At 51.0% G+C, this 25918-nt stretch overlaps 2 protein-coding genes across 6 annotated transcripts in view; one reads left to right on the top strand and one right to left on the bottom strand.

Moving 5' to 3' along the window:
* The window catches only part of Rcc1l (RCC1 like), a 30651-nt gene extending 18631 nt beyond the window's left edge, over positions 1–12020 (top strand). For 4 of the 5 annotated variants that reach the window (XM_076923072.1, XM_076923073.1, XM_076923074.1 and 1 more), the window contains exons 9-11: positions 1459–1632; positions 3186–3271; positions 11096–12020. In XM_076923072.1, the coding sequence (XP_076779187.1) occupies positions 1459–1632; positions 3186–3271; positions 11096–11173 (338 nt within the window). In that variant the 3' untranslated portion in view covers positions 11174–12020. Of the gene's footprint in view, positions 1–1458; positions 1633–3185; positions 3272–6113; positions 6200–11095 lie in introns of all 5 variants that reach the window. The other variant, XR_013107082.1, reaches the window with a different exon arrangement.
* A 4563-nt stretch (positions 12021–16583) lies between these two features.
* The window catches only part of Castor2 (cytosolic arginine sensor for mTORC1 subunit 2), a 42441-nt gene continuing 33106 nt past the window's right edge, over positions 16584–25918 (bottom strand). The window contains exons 3-9 of the mRNA XM_076923070.1: positions 25593–25786; positions 25266–25398; positions 24736–24859; positions 23757–23867; positions 23361–23443; positions 22636–22730; positions 16584–22541 (exon numbers count right to left, since the gene is read on the bottom strand). Of these exons, the coding sequence (XP_076779185.1) occupies positions 22476–22541; positions 22636–22730; positions 23361–23443; positions 23757–23867; positions 24736–24859; positions 25266–25398; positions 25593–25786 (806 nt within the window). The 3' untranslated portion in view covers positions 16584–22475. The remainder of the gene's footprint in view (positions 22542–22635; positions 22731–23360; positions 23444–23756; positions 23868–24735; positions 24860–25265; positions 25399–25592; positions 25787–25918) is intronic.

Here is a 25918-nt window from a genome sequence, read left to right as displayed (position 1 = left end):
CTGTGTATTAGTTCAGTGACTCCAGGTAGGGGTGCTCCCAGCAGGTTCGTAGCTCATGATATGGATCCTGCAGCTGGGGATCAGACCTAGGCCCCTATGCACACCAGGGGTGTCTAGGCAGATGCTTTACTTCTGAGCTACATGCCCAGGCTCTCATGTGTGAAAAATCTGCTCTGTTCCTGGGCTCAGTCCCTAGCAGCAGGATTGCACTTGTTACAGCCAAGGCTGCAGAGTAGCTCAGTGGTAGAGCCCATGCTAGAAAAGCCAGATAGTGTCCAAGCACTGTGCCACCCCACAACCCCCAAAACAAAACAAAAAAAACCTCAAAAACCAAAAGTAAGTAAGTAATGGTGGAGGGTGGTGAGAAGACAGGAAAGGAGGAGGAAGGGAAGAAAAGGAAGCTTGACGTGGTATAGGGCTCTGATTTCCTCACCCAGGAGGCTTAGGTAGAGAGTTAGAAATTCCTGGTCAGCGTGGACTGCAGAGCAAGGCTGTGTCTTAATACAAACCCCCTGGAATCTGAGAGAGAGTCAAGTGGTTAAGAGCACTTGTTCTTGTAGAAGATCCAGGTCCAAGTCCCAGCACCCACATGGCAGTTTACAGCCATCCGTAACTCTAGTCCAGGGGATTGGATACCTCTTTAATCTCCTCAGGCATCAGACACCCATGTGATGCACAGGTATACATTTGAGCAAAAGACTCACACACATAAAATGAATCTTAAAAACTAGACAAACAAACAGACAACTAAAACAAACCCTTAAACTGCTGATCCCCTAAATACAAGTTAAAAAGCATTTCTAAGAGGTTTAAGAATCTGGTTGGGGGCTGGAGAGGTGGCTCAGCGGTTAAGAGCACTGACTGCTGTTCTCCCAGAGGTCCTGAATTCAATTTTCAATTCCCAGCAACCACATGGTAGCTCACAACCATCTGCAATGGAATCTGACACCCTCTTCTGGTGTGTCTGAAGACAATGACAGTGTACTCACTCTAAAAAAAAAAACACAAGGATTTGGTTGGAATGGCTTGTGTGGACGGTTCCCTGATCAGTGTGAAATTTGGAGCTGTTGCTGGGGGAAGTGTCCACATTTTTTATGTGCCTAGTGGGTTTTATGGATACCCTCCCTTCATTCCCCTCAAGAAGTGGGTTGTTTCTGCTCTAAGATTGGCTTTCTCCCTAGTCAGACTTCCCAGGCAAGTCAGGGAGAGGATTATTTTCAACCTGCTAGCATAGTGGGTCTCAGTATCCCAAGGTGACCTTCATGCCTCCACCTCTGAGTTCAGGGATTACAGGCATGCTCCACCATGCCTGGTTTCTGTAGTCTGGGGTCAGAACCAAGGGCTTCATGCATGTTGGGCATACATTCTACCACCTGACCCTCCCACCCCATGCCTATAGTTTTCATGGCAAGGGAGGGCTCTGCTTGGCTTGACTCACAACCACTGTTTTTGTTGTAGAAGAAGGACACGTTTTCGTCTGGGGCTATGGGATTCTTGGGAAAGGACCAAACCTCCTGGAAACGGCTCTTCCAGAAATGATCCCACCTACGCTCTTCGGTTTGACAGAGTTCAATCCTGAAGTCCAGGTTTCCCAGATCCGATGTGGGCTTAGCCACTTTGCTGCACTCACCAGTAAGTTACTGGCTGGACAGCCAGGCCCAAATTTGTCCCTTCTTAAGCTGGGAACTCTTAGCTTCTGTCATCAAACTAATCCATTTATCTATCCATCCACCCATCTTTCTGTCTGTCTTTCCCTCTAGTCTACCATCTATCCATTTCTGTCCATCCATCCATCATTCATCATCCATCCATCATCCATCCATCCATCCATCCATCATCCATCCATCTACCACCATCATCCATCCATCATCCATCCAATAGGCGTATGTCTTCCCAGAATAAGTAAAGAGGGAGGCCATGGCAGAGGTAGTCCAGTTTGTATCATATAGCATGCACCTTCTTTCATGCTGCCATTTTGGTTGAGTTCTTTGGTTTGTGGTCAGGCTTATGGTGCAGTGTGATCTCACAGGAGGCACCTGTTTGAGGGGTGGGTGGGGAGAAGGGTTTGGTGAAAACCAGGAGAGGTTTGGTCTGTGCATGGACAAGTGATGCAGAAGTGAGTGTGTGGGTAGCAAGTGGCCCGCCCACCTTACAGACCATCCAGCATGCTGGGGAGGGATGACCACAGCGGTGGCGGGCTTTTGGCTCTTGAAGGCTGGGCAGGTTGTAGAGCCATGAAATACCAAGTTGCTCCACAGGCGCCTGGACTCTGGCCTTCCACCACTGCAGTGTCCTGGTTCAGGCCCCTGGACAGCACAGTACTATGTGCATGTCACCATAGTGATTCCCAGGGAGTTTCTGCCTCATTGCCTTTTAGAAGTCTTCTTGAGAGAAAGGCATACCCTTTCTTTTTCTTGACATCAGAGCCTTTTTTGGGTACTTTTAGTCTGCCACGTAATTGACCTCTACGCCTACTCAAATGGCATGGCTCTTTGTCACTTTCTTAAGCTCCACTTGTGAATCTATAATAAGCATCTCTCTAAAACTAAAAAAAAATTTTTTTTTTTTGACTCAAGATATGGCTCAGCCCCTGCCTAGAATCCCCCAGTGAGGGGCTGGGGTGTGGCTCTGTTGAGGAATGGCTGCCTAGACTCTGCCAGTGAGAGTAGTGGGTCAATAGTAAAGTTTTCTCTGTATCGGTTAGTTTGTTTCTTTCTGGCTCTTCTACAAGGTCAAGTTCATGAGGACAGGAAGCATGTTTGTTCAGTTGCTGTCCTGTCCCCAGTGCCCAGCACACAGACAGACCCACGGTTAGGATCCCAGTTGTTGTGTGCCTCCTCACAGAACACACCCACACACAGAAACCCAAGCAGAACTGGTTGTCTTGTCTCACTGCCGGTGAGAAAGGGCGGAGCTGGGTCAGATGAAGCTGTGCGTGGTAGCACAGATGAAGGTGAGCAGAGTGGGCTGTGCGCAGGAGCCCCAGACCTGTTCCACAGAAAGGCTCGTCTTCCCTAGGCTGGCTGTCAGAAATCCTGGCCTGGGACTTGGTCTGGGGAAGGGATGTTCTTTAGGGTGCCCTTTGAGAAGCCATGGTTGAGAGGCTGAGTTGAGCAGTAGGCTCTGTCCTCTTGATGGCCTGCTCCTCGTGTAGCTCCAGCCAAGCCGTCTTCCTTCCTTTGCAGATAAGGGTGAGCTGTTTGTCTGGGGCAAGAACATCCGAGGGTGCTTGGGGATTGGACGCCTGGAAGACCAGTACTTCCCATGGAGGGTAAGACCACGCAGAGGTGGGATGCAGAGGGTGTCCGAAAGGATGGGTTAGCTTTGGGAAGCAAAACCAAATATGGGACAGCATCCAAGACCTCCTGTTCACTGTGTCCCACAGTCAAGGATGGGCTCCAGGGAGACTTGAGTGGAGGTGACCAGCAGCAGCTGGTGTAGCCAGCTTCCATGTGTGCAGGCCTTCAGCCTTTCTGCTCTGTGCAGTCAGTGCGCCTCTGGCACCTGCTGCATGCAAGGTTATACGGAGTGGCCTACTCAGTGTTCTCGTCCCTGGAGGAAGCTACCAGCTGGGCCAGAGATGTGGCTCTGCCCACAAGTGTGCACGAATTCCTGGGCTCCATCCCCAGCACCACAGAAACTTAGTGGGGTGGCCTAGACCTTTGATCCCAGCACTAGACTGGTGGGTGTAGAAGAATCAGAAGTTCAAGGTCATCCTTAGCTACAATGGCAAGTTAGAGGCCAACCTGGGTTGCATGAGAGCTGGTGTAGTAAACACTAGGAAGCACAACGTGAAAAGATGCCCCTAAGAAAAGAGAGGGCTCAGCGGGCAAGGGTGCTCGCTGTGCGCCCAGAGGGTGGGGTCCCAGCACCCACATGAGATGGCTCACACCTGCCTGTAACTCCAGCTCGGGGGGATCCATGCCCTCCCTCTTCTGTGTCTGTAGCTACTGCACTCACATTGCACGCACGCACACATACACAGGCACACACGTGTGTGTACATATGTACAAAGACATAAATAAAAACTTTAGTTACCTTGCTTATTTTTGGTATTTTTATGTCGTTCCCCCCCCCCAACTTTTTTTCCCCTGGATCCTAAGACCAAACCCAGGGCCTGGTTCTACCACTAAGCTAAATCTTCAACTCCTTAAAAATAAAAAATAAAAATAAAAATAAAAAAGCCTCTGCTTCCTTGCTGTGGTAGACACAGTTAGGCAAGCCAGCTGGGCTGCATACAGGTGGGGGCTGGAGGAGTGCTTGTCCAAGGTGGAGCCATTATGTGTTTGAGACAAGGTCTCCTGGGTAGCACTAGCTGGTGTGGAACCTGCTATGTAGACCAGGTAATTTTAAACCTGTAGAGATCCGCCTGCCTCAGACAGCTTGGGTTTGTTGTTGTTTGTTTGTTTGTTTGTTTTTTTTTTTCATTTTTGTGTTTGTTTTGTTTAGACCAGGCTAGCCTTGAACTCACAGAGATCCACCTGCCTCTGCCTCTCGAGTGCTAGAATTAAAGGCAAAGGCAGGCACCTTCACTGCCTGGCCTCAGCTTGATTTTTAAGGTGCTTTTGTACGTGCTGAGAATGGAATCCAGAGTCTTGTGCATTGGGTATCTGTTCTGGGTATCACTGTAAGACATCCCAGCAGCCTCAGAGCACTGACAGGTGCCTAGCCGTGTGGTGTTAGTGGTGCTTGGCCTGGCACTTGCTCGATGATGCACTTTCCTGCCTCTGTTCCTGGGCACAGCTTCTGATAGCCACCACCATACCTGCTTGCTTTTTGTGGTGCTGGGATTCAATCCCAGGGCTTTGTGTGTGCCAGGCAAGCACTCTACCAACTGAGCTACATCCCCACACTTATAAAAGATTTTTCTTAAAAATCACTTAGAAAAACTCAAAACACGCATATCATTGACTAGAATAAAGGTTTACTTGTCGAGGACCCACACCCTGGTCCTTGTGGGCTAGGATTTCTTATGGACCCCCTCCCTCTTTGAGACAGGGTTTCTCTATGTAACTCATAAGACATTTGGCCACGTCTGCCTCCTGAGTGCTGGGATTAAAGGCTTGTGCCCCCTCCCCAGTTCTTATGGATCTCTTTATTTATTATGTGGGAGTCTTGGCAGTGCACATGTGTATTATGCTGCATGTGTGGAGGTCGGAAGACAACTTTGTGTAGTTGAGTCTCTCCTTACATCCTTATGTGGGTTCTAGGAGGGCTCTAGGAATTGAACTCAGCTCAGCAGGCCAGGCAGCAAGTGCCCTTACTAACCTAGCCATTTGGCTGGTCTCGTCCCCTGCATCTCTTGCACTCACTTGGCTCCTTTATTAAAAGCTGCATGTGGAGGCTGGAGGAGTCTAAGTTGAAAGATGACACTGTCTGTCTATCTATTTTATCTATTCTATCTATTCTATCTATCTATCTATCTATCCAATCTATCTATCCATCCATCCATAGACAAGGTCTCCCTATGTAGCCCTGGCTGACCTAGAATTTGCTATGTAGACCAGGTTGACACAGAGATCCACCTGCCCCTGCCTCTTGAGTGCTCAGATTAAAGGCATGTATCCCCTGGCTGGAGACTTCTTTTAGGGAAAGAGATTGTGTATGGGCGATGTTCGAACAGTGGTCTTGCCTGTGTGCCTCCCCGGGCTGCAGATGTCAGCAAGCCAGGCAGTGGCAGTGAACAACAGCTTAGGCTCTGAGAATGGCAAGAGCCAGCACCCCCTCCTCCCCCTCCCCTCCCTCCCTTTTCCCTCCCTTCCCCTCCTCCTTTCTGAGCACAGGCTTGGAAAACAGTGGGAGTGCTCCACAGGCCTGTCACCCACCTGTGAGTGTTGTGGGTGGATTACCTTCTTCCTGTTGCTTTGATAAAAGCAGCTTACAGGAAGAAGGGTTGATTCTGGCTCACAGTCTGAGGGTACAGTCCATTATGGCAGGGAAGGCATGGCGGCAGGAGGGTGAAGCGGCTGGTCACGTTGCATCCACAGTCAGGAAGCAAAGCTGGATGGCTGTCAGCTCACTGTCTCCTGCTCATTCACCCATGGGTGGTACTACTCACATTCCGGATGGGTCTTCTCACCTCAATTAACCCACCTGGGACTTGTGTCTCCTAGGTGATTCTAAAGCCTGCCATTCCAAATCAGGATTAACCATCACAGCTGGTTACCTGCTGAGGTGACTTGGCAAAGCATAGCACTGGGTAAGAGTTTAGAGCCTGATGCCCCATTCTCAGCTTGCACGTTCTGCTCTGACTCACACTGCCAGAGGAGTGGGACCCTGCTGCCCATGGGCTTCCTGATCCGCTTTCCTGTTGAGGAATGAGCCTGGCAGCCCTAGTGACTACTGTGTTGGCAGCACCCTGGTCATCTACCCTCTTGTACATTTGGTGAGCCCCAAGGGCTCCTGCCAGGCAACAACATTGTCCCTTGTCATCTTCTGATTGGATGAAGGTGAGGGCTTGACAGGTTAATCAGTTTTCTCATTCTTGTAACAAAATACCTGGGGTCATCCTTTTTTTTGTTTGTTTGTTTGTTTTGTTTTGTTTTGTTTTTTTGAGACAGGGTTCTCTGTGTAGTCCTGGCTGTCCTGGAACTCACTTTGTAGACCAGGCTGGCCTCGAACTCAGAAATCCGCCTGCCTCTGCCTCCCAAGTGCTGGGGTTAAAGGCGTGCGCCACCACCGCCCGGCCGGGGTCATCCAATTAAACACAATGTTTAATTTGGTTCCTGATTGTAGAAGTTTTATCTGGAGTCAGGTGACACCATTGCTTTGAGCCTCAGGCTGGTCAGTACAACATAGCAGGGGACATGTGTCACCAAGGCTGGAAATTAGAGGGACAGAAAGGGGTTGGGGTCTCATTATTACCTTCAGAGGCATGCTCAGTGCTGGAGGGGTACAGGAGGGAACCTCAGGTGAGAAATTGCCTCCATAAGGTAGTTTAGGCAGACCTGTAGGGCATTTTTAAATTAGTGATCAGTGTGGGAGAGCCCAGCCCACTGTGGGTGATGTCATACTTGGACTGGTGATCCATATGTGAAATGAGCATAAGGACCAGAGGGAAGCAGAATGAGCAGGCCATAGTGCAAGCCAGTAAGCAGCATCTTCCACAGCATCTGCATCAGCTCCTGCCTTGACTGACTTCCCTCGGCGATGGACTGCCATGGAAGCATAAGCCAAGTTGCCTTCCCAGTTGCTTATGGGTGTTTGAGCACAGCAGTGGAAGGTCTAAGGCATCACCTGTGCCTAACTTCCTCTCGGCAGGCCCCACCCCTATAGATTCCTGCCACTTCCCAGTAGTACCACGCTGGGGATCAAGTTCTCAACATACGGGCCTTCAGGGCACACTTGGTGTGGGTTCCCGTGCCACAGCCCTTGTCCAGTGTGAGCTGTGAGCCCTGAGGTGGATCCTATGAGGTCACACAGATAAGTCATAGGTGAAGCTAGATTCACCCCCACCACCTTTTCACTGTTGTGCATGGTGGTGCACACCTGCGGTCCTAGCCACTTGGAAGGCTGAGGCAGGAGGATTAGGTCAACCTGGGTTAATAGTGAGATTCATTCTCTCCTTGGCATGAAAGAAGCCCCGTATTAGATCCCTAGCACCACATAAACCAGATGTGATGGGGCACAGGATTTCTCAAGAATTAAGGGCAAGAGGTGGAGGCAGGAGGATCAGAAGTTCAAGGTCATCCTCAGATATAAAGGGAGTTTTGAGGACAGCCTGGTCTACATTCGACCCAGAGACCAACACCCCCACATGACCAGAGACAGGCTTATTGTGGAGTCATTTTGGAGACCTGAAAGAGACCCACGCCAGGGGGCACTGGAGTCTCAGTAGCCACCTCTGTTCTCAGAGGTCCTTGTGGCTGTAGGTCCTGGCCAGCAGGCCCAAACCAAACAGCTTCCTGTGCATCGGCTCTAATGGCTGGAGCATCTGGGGAAGAGCACCTGGGTGCGTAAGTGCAGTGGGCTGGCTGCAGATGACCCGACAAGGCAAGGCAAGGTAAACAGATGATCTCAAGCGGCCTTGGAGGTTGCTAAGAGCCCACCTGGCTAGGCCACCATGGGGCAGCTGGTCACTGCTGTTCTGGGGCCGGCTTAGGGCACCTCTGTCACCTGGGACCTGCTTCTGTTTGCTCAGTGGTCTGTGTGGCAGCTTTTGCCAAGGCGGTCTTGTTTGGGGAGGCAGCAAGACAGCATGGCGTGGTTCCTGCCTTCATTTGCTGTCGCCAGCAGCCCCTAACGGAGTTGAAGCTCCATGGACAGCACCTGCCACTTCACCTGCCACTTCGGTGCTTTTAGGCCAGACCACCTGTTGCAGGAATTCATTTCGTCCTGAACTCAGGAAATTGCCCAGGCAGTCACAGGAAAGCTGGGTGACTAGGGTCCTGGCTGGCTGATCCCTGAATCCACAGCTGGGTGCGGGTCTGAAGGCAAAGTCATGCAGAGTGTGCCTAGGGAGGCACAGGGCTGGCATGTGCCCTTCTGCATTCAGAGCCTGTGAGGGCAAGAGATGTGGTTTAAGTAGTTGTCATTTGGGTGCAGGGCATAGTGTGATGGGGTTATTATTAAGAGGGTCTTAACACCTGGTTATTTGTTTATTTGGACTGGGAGTCATGTAGCCCAGGCTATCCTCAACTCATTGTGTGGCCCTTCTGCTTCAACCTGTCTCCCCACCATCACCTGAGTGATAGGATGAGAGGCATGGACCTCCATGCCTGATTTATAAGGCTGGAGGTTGAACCCTGGGCCTCATGCATGCTGGGCAAGCACTCTACCCAGGGAGCTACATCCCCAGCCATGGTCGCTGTTTTTCACTGAGTGTCATTTTATAGGACAGCAGCATTGCTTGTTCATGATAATAGTAACAGTGACAAACAAGAGAAAGTGGGCATGGTGCTGTGCACCTCAGCTCTCAGGAAGCTGAGGCAGGAGAATGCTGCAAGTTGCAGGCTAGCCCATGCCATGTAGTGAGACCCTATCTGAAAAGCTAACATAGTGCAGTGTACGGTGACACCTTTAATCCCAGCACTCAGGAGGCAGACGCCAGCCAGGGTTACATAGTGACATCCTGTCTCTAAAGCAAACAAACCAGAACAGGGGCTGAGGCGATGGCTCATGGGTAAAGAGCTTGCTGTGTGAGCATGAGTTCGGTTCCCCAGAGCTCTGCTCAGTGGTGCAGTCTATGCCCCAGTACTCACAGGGGTGGACACAGTGTGGTCTTAACTCAGCGCCCACAGGAGTGAAAGCAGCCAGATCTCTGGCGCTTGCTCTCTGGCCCGTCTAACTGAAACCATATTCTCTAGGTTCAGTGAGAGACCTTGTCTAACAAAAAACCAAAACAAACCAAACCAAAACCAGAGTGGAGAGTGACAGAGGAAGACACCAACCACTGGTTTACACACACACACACACACACACACACACACACACATACACCCTGTGCAGCACAGTATACATATATACCACATAACATTTTCCACACACTCTACATGTACTACACATACACACACACATACACCACAGACACACATATACATAACACACTACATAATCCCCACACATACTGCACAAACACACTACATTGTGTACACACTACACATACATACCCCCTCCACACAACACTGTACATATACCACACCCAGTACATTCTGCAAGCGCTGCCTTAGTTAGGGTCGGTACTGCTACATTGAAGCACCATGAGCAAAGCATTGAGGAGGAAAGGGTTTACTTGGCCTTCACTTGCACATCACTGTTCATCATCAAAGGAAGTCAGGACAGGGACCTGGAGGCAGGAGCTGATGCGGAGGCCATGGAGGGGTGCTGCTTACTGGCTTGCTCCTCATGGCTTGCTTGGCTGGCTTGCTCTGTCTCTTTGTGTGTGTGCGCGCACGCATCTGTCTGTCTGTCTGTCTGTCTGTGACCTCAGCCCAGGGATAGCACCACTCATAATGGGCTGGGCCCTCCCCCATCAATCACTAATTAAGAAAATGCCCTATAGGCTTGTCTACAGGCAGGTATTATAGAAGCATTTCTTCAACTGAGGCGCCTTCCTCTCTGATGACTCCAGCTGGTGTCCAGTTGACCTAAAACTAGCCAGCATACACACCATATACAGTACATTCTATACACACCACACACTCCGTTCCATCCATACCGTACACACTGCATTCCCCACACATCGTATGCAGTGCATTTCTACATATATACCACATACAAAACAAAACAAGAAAAGGGGAAAAAAATTGTTAAGAGTTTGTGAGGCCCACTGGGTAGAGGCACTTGACACCCAAGCTTGACTGCTACCTGAATCTAATGTACAATATCCACAAGGTAGAGAGAAGAACCAACTCCTGAAGGTTGTCCTCTGACCTCAAACACACACACACACACACACACACACACACACACACACACACACAGAGTATAAAAATTAAAGAACAAAATAATGAGGATTGAAGGGACCAGCCTCTGAAGGCCCAGTGTAGCTCTGTGGCCTGTTCCCATACTAGATCCACCGGGTGGAGGCCTTTCCTGCACTCTTGGGAAGTACTTGGTGACCCCCAGTGAAGGTTACAGGACACTCAGCCTCCAGGCAGGGAATCTGGGAGCCATGGTCACAGGCGGTCAGTGGTACCTGGAGCATCTTTGTCCTTCCCCGGGGCCACCTTTTTAGGGTGGCTACTAGAGCTGATGTCACTGCTGGGCAGAGAGGCAGGGTAGCCTTTTCCTGATACTAGTGAGCTGTGGATGGGTGTGAGCATCCTATTTCCAGGGGATACAGCCACACCCACAGAGGGCAAAGAACCTAGGGAGGGGGGGCTGAGGCTGAGGCTCAGTTGGTAGTTTGCTTGCCTAACACATACCCAGCCTGAGAGTCTCTCTCCAGTACTACATAAACCAGGTGTGGTACTACGTGTGTGTAAGCCCAGCACTTGGGAGGGAGAGGCAGGAGGGCCATGGTCAGCCTCAGCTACACAGGGAATTGGAAGCTAGCCTGAGTTATATAAATTGTGTGTTCCCATCCCCCACCCCCCCTGCAGGGCTCCAGAGCCTGTTTGTCCTTCCCTCACTGTGTCCATGGCTTCTTTTCCAGGTGACGATGCCCGGTGAGCCTGTGGACGTGGCTTGTGGAGTGGATCACATGGTGACTCTAGCCAAGTCATTCATCTGAGCCTCCCTCTGGGCCTATCCCAGGCTGGCCCCAGCCTGTGAGCCATACCGACAGCACCAGCTTGCCAGAGGCAGGGTGTGGCCACCAGCAGAGCTTCTGAAGGTGCTGGGAGAGGGCCAGGGCCTCTGTGTCCTCAGTGGGGACATTACACTAGGAATCTGTGGACAAGGACCTTCCCCGCTAAGGCTCTTAACTGATGAACTCAACTACTGTTGCCTTGGCATGTTCCTGAGGAGTGCCAGGGCATGAAGACCTTGGGTGGCCAGGCAGATTCCTTTTCCAGGTAACACATGGGTAGCATCTGCGGATGCGTCTTGTCTGAGATGCTATTCTTATGTTCATTGTTCATGACACATTTGATATTAAGAGTTTAGAGACATGACAAGACACTCAGAAGAACTTGTAGTGCCCTGTCACACGAGGACAAACTTGGGTCTCAGCTCAGCAAGAGAGCCAGCTGACACTGCAGCTAGGGCCTCTCTGATCAGCTGTCATCCCAGAAGTTCCCAGAAGGACACAGTCCAAGAACCCAGAATGCCTTGGCTTTGAGACTTCATGGAGCGGCCAGTGGGAGCCAGCCTCCCGCTTAGGTCTGCAGTATCCCAGCCTTGGAACTTCTCACTGCCTGGCTTTGAACAGCCCAGAAGCTCCTGAAGAAAGAATGTGCAGGCCAAATGCTTGTGGGCTGAGGGCTGTGGAATCTTGGCTAAAGGGCTGGCCGTGGAGTAGGAAGCCTCAGAAGCTGAGAAAATACTTGTTTTCAAGAAAGCTTGTCTTTTTCTTTCAGAACAGTGTTTGAAAAGGTCTTTTGGAATAAAGTCTATTTTCTGCCTTTTTAAAGAATGGATGTCTTGTAAAAGTTTGACTTGATCATTTCTCGACCATAAAAGAAGCAAGTAAGCCGGGCGGTGGTGGCGAATGCCTTTAATCCCAGCACTTGGGAGGCAGAGGTAGGTGGATTTCTGAGTTTGAGGCCAGCCTGGTCTACAGAGTGAGTTCCAGGACAGCCAGGACTACACAGAGAAACCCTGTCTCAAAAAAACCAAAAAAAAAAAAAAAAAAAAAAAAAAAAAAAAAAAAAAAAAAAGCAAGTAGCCAGTGGAACACACTTTAGAAGGCAGTCCCACCTGGGACGTGTGTGTCTGTGTGTCCACTCATGGGAAGGACAGAGGATAGGTAAAATGTCTTTGTTCTTCAGGTGCTGTCTGTCTGATTATTGAGATGGGGCTATCACTTTGTAGATCAGGTTGGCCTTGAACTTACAGAGTCTGCCTGCCTTAGTCTCTAGAGTTTTGAGACTAAACCTGTGCTTATCACACCCAGCTCCACCTTATGATTGGGCCAGGATCTCTCACCCTGGAACTTTCCAAGGCTAGACCGGCCATCCAGAGTCCCAGGGGTCCTCCAGTTTCCATTTCCTCAGCGCCAGGACTACAGGGACACGACACCATGCTCACTGTTTTTACATGGGTTCTGGGGATTGAATTCAGGTCGTCCGCTTGTCAGGCAAGCACTTTACCCACTGAGTGCTCCCCAGCCCTTGGCAAGTATTTTCTGAACAGATAGATCCTTTGGCTGGGAAATAGCTGGTACCTTAGTCACTAATTATGGTCTCCTGGACTGCCTGCTATACCCCGCTCCTATTACTTGTTCTCTCCACAGGTACTTACGAGCCCCTTAAGTGCAGGCGTGGGGCACACTCAGTCACGTGGGCAGAAGAGTCTCTGCTTTGTGCAGCTTATCCTCAGGGAGGGACATGGCAATAAACAAAATGCAGAGCGTGGTAGCAGCTTGTGTGGGCTGTGGAGGAAAGCAAAGTCTTGCCCCAAGTACCTGACAGAAACAACTTAAAGGTGGAAGGATTTATCTTGGCTCTCAGTTTCAGAGGGTTCCAGTCCTGCCATGGCAGCGTTCATAGTGGTGGGAGCTTAGAGGAAGAGCCTTTCCCATCCTGGCAGGTCAGACAGCAGGATGCAACAGGAAGCACATACATAATACAACAGGAGTGTATTATGGGATGTGAGGATAGGAGTGCATTATGGGATGTGAGGAGAGGAGTGCATTATGGGATGTGAGGACAGGAGTATATTATGGGATGTGAGGACAGGAGTGTATTATGGGATGTGAGGGACAGGAGTGTATTATGGGATGTGAGGACAGGAGTGTATTATAGGATGTGAGGGACAGGAGTGTATTATGGGATGTGAGCACACAGGAGTGTATTAGCGAGGGCTGTACTATCACCTTTAAAGGACTAACCCCAGCCACCTACTTCTGTTGTTCAGGCCCCACTTCTTTAAAAAATTCCAGTCTCCCCAACAGTGCTACCTGCTGTGAGCCATATGTTCAACACATGAGCCTGTAGGGGGACATTTCAGATTCAAACCCTAAAATGGGAGAGGAAATGGGGTGTGTTGGAAGGCTGCAGGTTAAAGTTGAGGGGTCAACATGCAGGCTGTCATGGGAACCAGTTGGCTGGTGTTGGAAGGAATGGCTGTTTCAGCAGCTACAGGGCCCTTCACCCAGGCGGATGCTGCCCCTCTGTAAGGGCTAGTCTTAGGCTTACAATAGGAACATTTTTTGTGGACTTGAAATAGAAGAAGAGTTGAGGAGCTGGAGAGATGCCTTAGTGGTTAAGAACAGTTATTGCTCTTCCAGAGGACCCGAGTTCAATTCCCACATCATGGAGTTCACTAATGTTTGTAACTCTAGCTCCAGGGGATCTGACACCCTCTTCTGGCTTCATCTCTATACTTCTGTCACCACAAACACACAACTAAAAATGTTCTTAATTTTTAAAGTCCTTAGGAAAACAAAGGGGCCAGTTATATAGCTCTGGTCAAGTCCTTGATTAGAATCCATGAAATCCTTGTGATGGTTTGTATATGCTTGGCACTATTTGGAGGTGTGGCCTTGTCGGAGTAGGTGTGGCCTTGTTAGAGTGGGTGTGGCCTTTAATACCCTAGTCCTAGCTGCCTGAAAGTGAGTATTCTGCTAGCAGCCTGCATATGCATATGAAGATATAGAACTCTCAGCTCCTCCTGCACCATACCTGCCTGGATGCTGCCATGTTCCTCCTGCCTTGATGATAATGGACTGAACCTCTGAACCTGTAAGCCAGCCCCAATTAAACATTGTCCTTATAAGAGTTGCCTTGGTCATGGTATCTGTTCACAGCAGTAAACCTCTAACTAAGACCCACTGGGGTTTGATTCACACCACAGCATCCTATAAACAGCATGTGATGCATCCCAGTAACTCTGGCAGTGGTAGACACGGAGGCAGGAGGATCTGAAGCTCAAGGTCATCCTTGGCTACACCTTGAGTTTTAGGCCAGCCTTGGATATATGAGATCCCATCTCAATGAACTAAAATGCAAAGTAAAGGCCCTTGACCGTAGTCACCTGTGTACAAAAAGGGGCATCCTTATGTTTGAGTTTTCCTTAAAGCCTGTTTTACTTGTTGGTCAGCCTGGCCATGCAGCTCATTCGTACCCACTGCATGTCACCAGGGCTTCTGTTCAGCTGCCATCTGTACATGGTTGTGTTTGTCTCCTTGGTCCTTAACCCCCAAGCCTCAGCATTCAACACCTGGAAACCCTGCTAAGCCATTATCTTGGTTGTTCATTCTGTCCCAGTGAAAGCTTTGTGTATGCGCTCTGTCTTCTAGCTTTCATGATACCCTGGGTGAAGCAAGCCACCTGCCTCCTCCCAGGTGTCCTCCTGTTGTTCTCTTAATGGTTTATTTTTATGGGTATACGTGTTCTACATGCATGTATATCTCTGCACCATCTGTGTGTAATGACTACCGAAGCCAGAAGCATAACTCCTCTGGCACCAGAGTTAGAGCAAGCTGTAAGCCATCGTGAGTGCTAGGAACCGAGCCTGTCTCATGAGCAGGGCTCTGTAAACCATCTTTTTTTTTTAAACCCTCTTATTTTTTTCTTTTAAATTTATTTTTAAAGGTTTTTATGACTACTTTGTCTGTGTGTCAAGTATGTGCACCACATGTGCGCAGTACCCATGGTGGCCAGAAAGGAGGCATCTGATCTCCTGGAACTGGAGTTCTAGATGGTTGTAGGCCACCGTGTGGGTACTGGGGGCTGACTGGATTGAGAGGTCTAGGTTTGCAAACACAATCCTGGCTGTGTCTAGAACCTTGTGTACAGAAACACTTAGGTCACGAGAGCTCTGTCCTAATCATCGGATTGATGGCTTGATGAATCCATCATTTGATGGCCTTGGTGAATGGTGAGAAGTGGCAGGTCACCAGAGGTGAGATGTTTTGCCCTGGTCTTTTCCTGTGTTCCCTCCTCTGCTTCCTGGATGCCATAAACAGTCCCTACTCTACAAGTTCTTGTTACGTTCTGCCTCAGGCCCATGATCATGACCGTGAAACCCTGAGCTAGGGTAAATTATCCTTCCTTCTACTTTTGATTTTATGCATAAGGTGTTTAGGACGAGCTAAGGTGGGAGGAGTAAGGGAGGAAGCGGAGGAGTAAGGAAGAAAAGAAGGAAGAGGAGGAGCTAAGGGAGGAGGGGGGAACACGGAGGCTGATGCTCACTTGTCTGTAGCAGTCAAAGGTAGTTGGTATATCTACGTTGGGTATTGGGTTACACCTCTGATTGTAAGGGCATCTTGTTATTGATCATTACTAAATATATAAGCCTTTGGATAACCTAAGCATTAGAGTCTCATCTGTACCGAGCCCGTGTGGTTGGCGGGATAGTCCGGGCACTGCCCAGCCTTGCAGAGACAGCGTGGGTGTCAGGGCTGGTGTTTCTGGCTAGCCATTTCTAGCTGCCGCGTGCACGCGCTTTCTGGCCACGCAACATGGCGACTGAGCTAGGCAGAGCCGCCACAGCTTAGCCAGTTGGCTTGACCAGCAGCTGCTTTTTAAAATAATTACTTCAACAAAGGTGTTTTGCTACGCGGATGTCCATGTACCACACGGGTACCTGGTATCTGCAGAGGCCAGAAGAGGTCGTCAGATTCCCAGGGACTGAAGTCACAGATTGGTTGTAAGCCACCGTGTAGGTGCTGGGAGTTGAACCTTTGGAGATCCCAGTTAAGTCAGTGCTCTTAACCACTGAATCACCTCACCAGGTTTCATTATGTAGCTCAGGCTAGCCTGGAACTCTCCATCCTCCTGCCTAAGCCTCTTGAGTGCTGGGATATACATACACATCACTTTAAGCCAGCATTTTGAAACAGTTTACTCCATAGCATCTGGTAGCTGAAAAAAGCCTTCTCTGGGCAGTTCTTGAGACTCAAGGTGTTATACCTGAGGGCTATCCTGCCTCCTCTAACTCATACCTACATTCTCCAAACAGAATATGGGAAGTGGGCAAAGAAACGGAGACGTGACCTTCAACAAGTCAACATAAAATCAGATGGTTATCAGCCAACATCATTTTTTCCCCTTCATTTAATGAACACTTTACAAAGTACAAAATATACTGTCTTTTTTAGGGGGAACATTAGGTACTTTTTTTTTTTTTCTCTTCATCATACAGTACACAACTCTCAGGGGTTTTGTTTCTTTGACAAGGAAAAAAAAAAAAAAAAAAAAAAAAAAAACGAAAGCATGAGAGGCCCCGGACCCCTTCACCCAAGCTGCAGGACTGATGAAGTACCACTGTTGCTGGTGACCTGGGCACGACATGCCAGGTGAGGGTCAGCTGGGGCTGTGGGCAGGGCACCCATACCTGCTCCCCTGCCTCAGGATAACGGAAATGATTTTGGCATACAGGAGGAGGGTCGGGAGGACTACTGCTGTACTTCTGTCTCCCCTATTGTTTGGAGACTGACCCTGCTCTAACTCTTCCTATGATATGGGTAAACTGAGGCAGTAGAAAGGAAAACCGTGCTAGGCTCAGCCCACAGAAACCTGAATTTTGCCCATTGCTGGAGTCTATAGGTTCGTGGACCCTTTCCCAAGATGAGTCCCTGGGAAGCAAGGGGCACCTCTTGTCCCCAACCTCTCTCCGTGCAAATACTGTCTTTAGGACTGAATCGTTCGAAGAGTCCCATGGGTGGGCCTAGGCCAGCTCATGCTGCCTGCACGGATTCCCTGGGCTGCTGAGGGGCAGTCTTTCTTGGGGATGCAGTGAATGGGGAAAGGAGCCAATCGGATCAGGGCAACCCCACATTCCGCCCTGGAGCCAGGGCCTGCATCCCTATCTGTTTAACTGTGCGGCAATGGGTTAGGCTAAGGGGCCAAATGCTGCATGAAACAGCTCGCAGCTCCGAGACAGGCTCTGCACACGTGGACACACACTCATGCCTAATACATGTACACACACACACACACACACACACACACGTAAACAAACAGCAGCCTGATACATGGGACTGGACCACCCTTCACTTCTGACTCTCCCAGCTCCTCTCTACTACCAAGAGCCACAAAATCACCACCATCAAACTGATGCCTGCAAGAGCCATGGGCCTAGGCCTCGGGCCTCTCCCAGTGCCTTCAGCAGCAGGCCGGCACCTGCCCTTCTCTTATTGAGTAGCCTTCAGAGGAGGGGCTAGAGATCAAGCTGGGGTCAGTTAAATGTGTCCTTTTGCTGCTTCTGATTAGAAACCAGATGCGGGAAGGGAAGCTGGGATGAACTCTGAGGTTAGGTCTATCAAGTTAGTTCTACACCTTCATAACAACTCCCGAGAGCAAAGCAACGCTGACTGGTGGTCAGCCATGTTGGCCTCGCTTCCCTCCTGGATGTAAAAATGGAGGCCTGCCACCCGTCCGAGCTATACTCCAACCCTCAGCGCCGATACTCATCACTTGGAAACCCAAAGCTACATCCTTATATCCCTCTCTGTCAGAGAGCCCACGATCCGCATCTAGGCTCCCCTCAGCAAGCCAAGTGCTCACGCCACCTATGGCATCCCCTACGCTGCCCACAGAGGAACACGGCAGGGTGAGGAGTGTCCTGTGATGGTTACCAGTCATCCTGACAGGATCGAGGAGACCTACCCTAGGGCAACCTTCCACCGGCTAGGCTCCTGTCTTGAATAAAAAGGAGAAAGTCAGCGGAGCAGCAGCCTACGCCTCTCTCTGCTTCCGGCTGTGGATACAATGTAACTAGCTGTCTCACGCTCCTCCTGTCGCCATGCCTTTCCGTCATGGTGGACTGGATCCCATCAAACTCAAGAGTCAAAATGGACATTTCCTCCCTTTGGCTCTCCTCTTCAGTTGCCTCAGCGGAGGCAGGGAAGAGCCTGTGTTGTCCCCACACCCAATCCAGAGGCTCTGGCTAGTGGTCCAGAGGTGTCTGGGGACTTTCAAGGTCAGCCTGGGAAATGTGGCTGGGGGGGAACTGGTGGCAGGTGGCTCAGACCTTCTTTGAAGATCGTGCACCAAAGGGGTTGGGGGGGTGGGTGGGCTGCCTGTGCTTAGGGGCTAGCTCCTTTCCATGTGCCTGAGTTATCTCTTCACTTCCACAGTTCCTTCCATCGTTGGGGACCACCTCAGCAGCCTAAGGTTGCTTCAGCAACGCTACCCAATGGGCAGCAGACAGAACCAGGTCCCTGGGTCTGGCTCACCACACCAGGAACCTGTTACCTGCAGCTGGTGGGACAGGGTGAATGTTGATGCTTAGGAGTCTTGAGTAAGGGGGTTTTATGGGGGCAGGGCTGCATGCCTCTATGGATGTGTGTGTGGGGGTGTCTTTAGGACCCAGTGGAGGGAGTATATAGTTGGCGATGCTGCTGGGGTCTGGGGGAAAAGTAGATTTCTTGGGAAGCCGGTGTGCCCCAGGCTATGGGGCTGAGCCAAAGGGGAGTGGGTACTTTGTCGATGGGGATCCTGCATGGTCTCCTTAGTCTGTACAGGTGATATTTGACTTTTTCTTTTTTCTTTATTTTTTTGGAGACAGAGCCTCATGTATAGTCCAGGCTGACCTTAACTCGTGATCTGTCTGGAACCCAGGGCTTCATGCATGCTAACAGAGCACACTATCCACTGAGCTAAGCTTTTCTGTCAAGAGCGCCTTTCAGTCAGACACACAAAGCCCCGGAAGTTCACAACTTGGTAGCCCTGCCCAGGGGTCCTGATTGTGTTTCCCCAAGCGTTACCTTCTCAACAGCCTCATCTCCAACCCTCCCTGTGAGCCAAGAGGCTCTGCTGAGAGGATCTGGGAGCGGCTCAATGGAATACTTGCCTTGCCTACATGAGACCCTGCCCGCATTCCTCAGCACTGCAGAAAAATACAAACAAAATCTCCTAGAGAACCCTGATTGCTGACTCTTGTGCCACTTGGGTCCCCTCTGAGGCTGGGTCAGCAAGGGGTGGAGTGGTCCTTCATATTCATACAACCAGAGGATGCTGAGAGGTTAGCAGATACCTCAGCGGGGACTGTTGTATCCCCCAGAGCGGTAGAGACCATGCCATGCTGATTCACCCACAGAATACAGAGACAGACCTAGCTTTCTCCAAGGACCCACTGCAGCTAAACAATGGGGTCCCTTAAAAGGCTGGCTGGCAGAACCCAGGCTCAGCTCCCCTCTGGACACACAATCGTGGGGAATATGTGTGGTGTTCTGGGTCCTTATGGAGTCAGTCCTAGGAAGGGAGCAGGGAAGAGAACCTGAGATTCCTAAGCTTGCAGGAGTAATAATAACATTAAAAAACCAAAACAAAACAACCTAGCCAGGTGTGATGGTGCACACCTTTAATCCCAGCACTTGGGAGGCAGAGGCGGGTGGATTTCTATAAATTCAAGGCCAGCCTGGTCTACAGAGAGTTCCAGGATAGCTAGGGCTATATGAAGAGACCCTGCCTCAAGAAAACAATTAACACAACAATAATAACAAAAATCAGGTAATTGCCAGGTCTACAGCTTTCTATAGAGAAGGGACTCAGAGAGGAGGGAGGCAGGCTGGGTTTACCAGACAAAGGTTTTGGAGTAACCCTGAGGGAGGCAGCCACTGTTAAAATGGAAAAAAAAAAAAAATCCCAATCCCTCCTCTGGATCAATGCCCCCTCCCCCAAATAAAATAAAGGCATCCAGAGCTCTAGGCTGTGGAAATGGGGGTACAGTAGCTATGAAGCAGACCACACTGGCCTCTCAACCTGCCTTATATGCAGTAGGCTGTTGGTTCTGGTCTCAGGACCCCAGGGCTTTTCCAATCATCATATTGCCTACATACTTGAATTAAAAATATACGGTGGCTCCGAATGTCCCCGAGTGTGCGCACATGAGGTGGGGCCCTTGCCTGTGTCCTGCGCACACAGAATATATTAACATATATATTGCTCAAGTATATATGCTATTTACAGAATATATCTCTATCAACATAAAACACGTATTTATAGGTGTGTACAAGACACAGTCTCTTCCTAGCAAGTCTAGGGGTCCACAAAACTCTGGGGCAGGGGGCATGGGGCATGGGGCCAGCACATTTATACGGTGGGGAGGGATAATTGGAAAGGGGGACAGAAGGGGTTACAGAGAGGTGCACCCCGGACAATCAAGGCCTTCCAGGGAGAAAAAAGAGGGACTTGGGGGGCCTCACTATAAAGCCCTGCCCACTTGGCCATTTCCCATTTGGGACCAGAAAACAGTAAGATTTGGTTGTTTTAAGGGTTTTGTGCAAAAGGAGTTTAAATAAAAAAAAAAAAAGAAAAGAAAAGAAAAGAAAAGAAAAGAAAAGCAAAGCAAAGCAAAGTAAAGCAAAGCAAACCCACTAAAACCAACCAGAGGTGACTTTGATTAACATGCTGGGTTCTGAGCTTCTACATGGTTCTAGAATAGTTCTTCTACCCGGGTGTGTTTCTGCAGCCCAGAGAGGAGAGAAACACAGTTTTTACAAGACTGTATAGGGGTAAATAAACATTCTCCCCTCTAACCTTGTTGTTGGAGACCGCACACAGGCCTGAGAAAAAAAAACGCCCCAAGAGCAAAAAGTCTAGCGGACCCCCGCAGTTCCAGCTAACGTGTGGCCATACACTGGGATGCCCTGTAGGGGGTGCTATGGGGTCCTGGTGTCTTGTGTCACAGCTCTGCTCCCAATAGCTCTCCTCAGAAGCCAAGATTCTTAGGATACATCTTTGCATCTGTGTCTGTCCCCAGAGACACAGGGTGCTAAGTTCCACTGACCCCTGGGCACCCTAATAAGACTCAAACAGGCCCCAGCCCCTCCAAACAAAACTACTCTTTCCCCAGCCACCTGTATGCAAAACCAACAAAGAAGAAACCCACAAGTGTAATTCTTCTCTACAGATGCTCGAAGATAGCTGCCTCCCGGGTATCACCGTGCCCACAGACTGCCGTGTGGATTTCAGGCAGGTATATGAGCTGCAGGGGCTGAGGTCTCTTCACCCCCTAAAAGTGGGGTAGAGAGGATGAAGGGGAGTTCTCTAGGCTGGTCTAAGTGACAGCTGGGGAGGTGGGACATGGCCCAAGGCACCCTAGGCCTGGGCAGGTGGGGATGCCCATTGCTGGAAGAAGCTGAGTCTTTGCTTAGCCATGTTGGGTCTGGGGAGAGCGAACAAAGGACAGGTAGAAGCTGGCGCTCTAGGCTGGTGGGAGAGGAGGTGCCCTGGGATCCCCTCCAGGGACAAGTTCTCCTGGGGGGAAGTTTGGCCCAGGGCCCCTCTTGGCAGTTGTAGAGGAAATCGACACAGGCCCTGTGTGGTCAGCAGGTGGGGAATCTAGGGTCTTGGTTTTCCTCCCCAGCTTAGGGGTAGGGACCCCACTGCCACTGTCTGAGGCTCACCGGCCATTATGACCTGAGGGTGGCCTGCTGGCGTCCATTCTGAGGGAACCAGCCCCTGGGCCTCTAAAACTGGGGCAGCAACCATACCCATCAATCCTGGGGGGCCTCACGGGGGCTTCCCCAGCTCTGCACCCCCGACCTTGCTCCACCCGCTCCCTAAGATGTCCCTAGGTGCATCAGGACCCCAATCCCAATGTCTCGTGGGAAGTGCCAGCTTCCTTTGGTGTTTGCTGCAGGCTGTAGGTGAGGCCTTTGGCTGTTCCCAAGTGCCCTGGGCCTCGGAGACCACTTTCTGGGGTGGAACTTGGGGGAGGAAGATGGGCACATCCCCACTGAGGGGAAACTGAGTCATGGTTGAAAAGGCTGGGGACTCTGGAAGGCAGGGGGAGGCTGTGGGGTGGCCCTAGTTTAGGCCCAGGCCTGGAGGAGTCAGGAATTGGGGGAGTGTCCCAGAGGCCCCTTCCTTAAAGGTCCTGGGGCCGAGCTTTCAGTCCGTAGGGAAATACTGCAAGAACCGTCGTGGAGGGGAAAGGCCCAGGTGGGCTGTGGCAGGGAGGAGACCAGAGATGAAGCCTTTCTAATGCTTCCCTGCTTGACTGACCTTCAGGGCACGGATAACCCCACTGATATTCTCTTCTGGAACCTACAGAGCGGGAAGCAAAGGAAAGGAAAGTGTGTGAGCCCAGCTACCTGTTCGCTGCCCACACAGTCCCCACCTGTCCCCAGGGGCCACTTACCAATGCATGGTCGAACTTGAAAGTACTGATGTAATATGCTGGGATGTCTGCAGCTGCCAAGGGCTCGGAGATCTGGGCTACAATCCCACACTCATCTAGAGAAAGAGAAACACAGGGGCTTATTAGAGTCTAGGCAGGTGCTCTACCACTGAGCCACGCCCCCAGCCCCTCCCTGGGGGATTCTAGGCAGGGGCTCTACCACTGAGCCACGCCCCCCGCCCCTCCCTGGGGGATTCTAGGCAGGGGCTCTACCACTGAGCCACGCCCCCAGCCCCTCCCTGGGGGATTCTAGGCAGGGGCTCTACCACTGAGCCACGCCCCCAGCCCCTCCCTGGGGGATTCTAGGCAGGGGCTCTACCACTGAGCCACGCCCCCAGCCCCTCACTGGGGGGATTCTAGGCAGGGGCTCTACCACTGAGCCACGCCCCCAGCCCCTCACTGGGGGATTCTAGGCAGGGGCTCTACCACTGATCCATGCCCTCAGCCCCACTGTATTTTTTCAGCTTGGGGGGTGTAAGAACCCTCTGGTAAAGTCCACTCATTGGTCTCCCGAGGCCTTCATATATATGTCACATCACTGGCAAGGGATCTGTCAGAAGAGGGGCTTCAGTCTCCTTTAGCATCAATCTTCTTGTCTAGGCCACTACATAGGGGGGACCTGGTCAGGTACCCTGGGAACTGCCTGCCTGGCTCCTGCATATGGGTGTTGGACCCCTCGGGCTCACCGAATCCCAAGGGTTGTCCTCCTATCCGAACCATCTTCCAGAGCTCTCCAGATGCACTCGTGAATAGCAAATGACTCGGGAACCTAGAGAGGAAGGAAGACGAGTCTGAGGCGGGGCCAACTGGTGTATCTCAGGTGGGACACAGTCCAAGACCCAAGGACACGTCGGTACCATTGGGGGCAGGGTGGGAAGCTAATGCTGGGGTGAGACACTGGAGACAGATGGCTTTGGGGCTATGGTTCCAATCTCCACTTTGGCACCATCTTGCTGTGGACCTGAGATGATCCCTGCACCTACAGGAACAACTCCAGTGAAGGAGATAGGGTGGACTGACCAGGAAGAAAGTCCACGCTCCCACCCAGGCCCCATGTCATATCCACACAGGGCCCTGCCCACCTCTGCTGAGTCTGTACATCCATCACCAGTGAGATGTAGCCCTCGATGAGTGAGAAGGAGAAGAAGCGGATGTGGCCACAATCGTCACTGGCAGCCATGGGGTCCTTCACTCTGGGGACCAAGAGGGAATTGTGAGGGTGGGGTTCTCTTCATGCCATCCGCCACCCACCAGTGCGAGAGGCTGGGCTTGCGGTGTGTCTTGCCTCCATCAGAAGCCCACGACTCAGGAAGTCTTAGACCCTGGATGTTACTATACTGACCCGCCAGGCAAGACAGAACAACTGGTGTCAGCGTGGCATGATGTTACTGGGGTAACCAACCACTTTCTGCTTGACTCTAGGACCTGCTTCACACCAGGGAATTCTGTAAACCAGGTACTGTAAACCTGTGGCTTAGGAGGTCACAGGCCCTTGGGAAAAACCTACTGTTATTTTGCCTTCTAAATACTTATGCTCATAACTCATGGATTGGTACCACTCTCAACTTTAGCCAGGAGAGCATCTTTCTGCATTAGGTGGCAGCTGATGCCGGGACTTACGTGGTTAAGGCACTGGGGGAGACTGTTGAGTGATCAGTCCTAAATGAGACATCTGTATTAAACCCCAACCCTACCATCAAGGTTCAGAAAACACCATGAGAGGGTAGGAAGAATTTAATAGCTAGTTAGGAGCATATATGTCTCCTTCAGAGTGGATTTTAGGGTAGAACAACCCCTTCTCCACTCAGACTGGGCTCCTTGGTACAACCAGGCCTCTTCCCTTAGACTTGTTTCTTGGGCAGGTCTGTGTCTCCCCTTCAAACTAGGGTCTGGGGCAGTGGGTGCCTCCTCCCTCAGACTAGGCTTACAGGTAGAGTCAGGTCTTCTCCTTCAGATTGAGCTCTTGGGTGGAATAAGGTCTTTGCCCTCAGACAGGGCTCCTGGGTGGAACAGTATTTCCATGTCTGTCCCCTACCCCAGCACCTAACCCCAGGGACCTACCCATTGGAGTAGAACATCACATCCATGAGGAGGGTGGCAACGGCGGGCAGCGTGTCAGGGTCCAGGCTGGTGACGCAGAACCTGTTGCTTGGGCTGGATAGTGGGTGGATCACTGGCCTCTGGACTGGAAGAGCATAAGACACAAGTGTTAAGGCCAGAGGAAAGCATCTGTGTGTAGGAGTTGAGCTCAGCCTCAGACCTTGTTCAATGCAGCCCAGGTGGCTTTTCCACCCCCAGCACACACTACACGGATTCGTAAGTTTCCCTTCAGGACCCTGGGCCTTTGTACATGGTGCTCTGGCTGCTGAGAATGTCCTAGCCAACAGTCACCACCTGGCTAAGCTCCTGTGCTTTAAGCTTTAATACCTTGGTCCCTACCACAGGTAGCCACCCTGAGGTACTGTGAGCTGGGTTGGTCTGGGAGCCATCTCTGGCCATTGCTGGCCGTATCACCTGGAATCCAGTGAACACCAGGTATCTTCTGAGAGTGGAGCCTTCTGTTGGGAACCTTTCCCTCAATCCCAACTCACCCATCTTGGGCTTCACAAAGCCATTGGTCATGCTGAGATTCTCAGCCGCTACTGTTTCTCCATTGACAACCCGTAGGATGGTGAACTCCGAGGACAAGGTGTGAGTGACGAAGGGCAGGTCACGCTCTCGCACCTGAGGATGGGAAGCAGAGTCTCTGAGTCCCGGATCTCCCCACCTCCTGAGGTGAGGAGTGGAGCAGCAGATGGGACAGGATAATGAGTGTGCTAGAAGCAGTGTGTGTGTGTGTGTGTGTGTGTGTGTGTGTGTGTGTGTTACATGGAGAGGGCTGAGAGTGTGCACGGCCACTCACCATCACTTTGACTCACCAGGATGAAGTCAGTCTGATAGGTGGACAGCATAAACACGGAGATGTTCTGGTCGGCCAGTGGGGCGATGACAGACTTGGCGATCTTTGTCACACCGATGGGCTGGGAGCTGGAGAAGCTGCCACCACCAGACACCACGTTCAGGGCCAGCCAGGTGGCATCAGCCACACTAAGGTGCTCTGAGGAGGGCAGCTCTGCAGGGGGTGAGGGGCACAGAGGAGAGTGTTGGTGACATGCCTGGGGCTTGGGTGTTCCCAGGCCAGACCAGGCCGAGTGCTCCAGGAGTAGGCAGAGGTGCATGGATGGCTGAGGCCTTAAGAGACTGT

Source organism: Arvicanthis niloticus, chromosome 24 (genome assembly GCF_011762505.2).
Source record: "Arvicanthis niloticus isolate mArvNil1 chromosome 24, mArvNil1.pat.X, whole genome shotgun sequence".
Taxonomy (NCBI): domain Eukaryota; kingdom Metazoa; phylum Chordata; class Mammalia; order Rodentia; family Muridae; genus Arvicanthis; species Arvicanthis niloticus.
The sequence above is the reverse complement of the archived record's forward strand: the minus strand, read 5'-3'. Positions and strand labels throughout refer to the sequence as shown.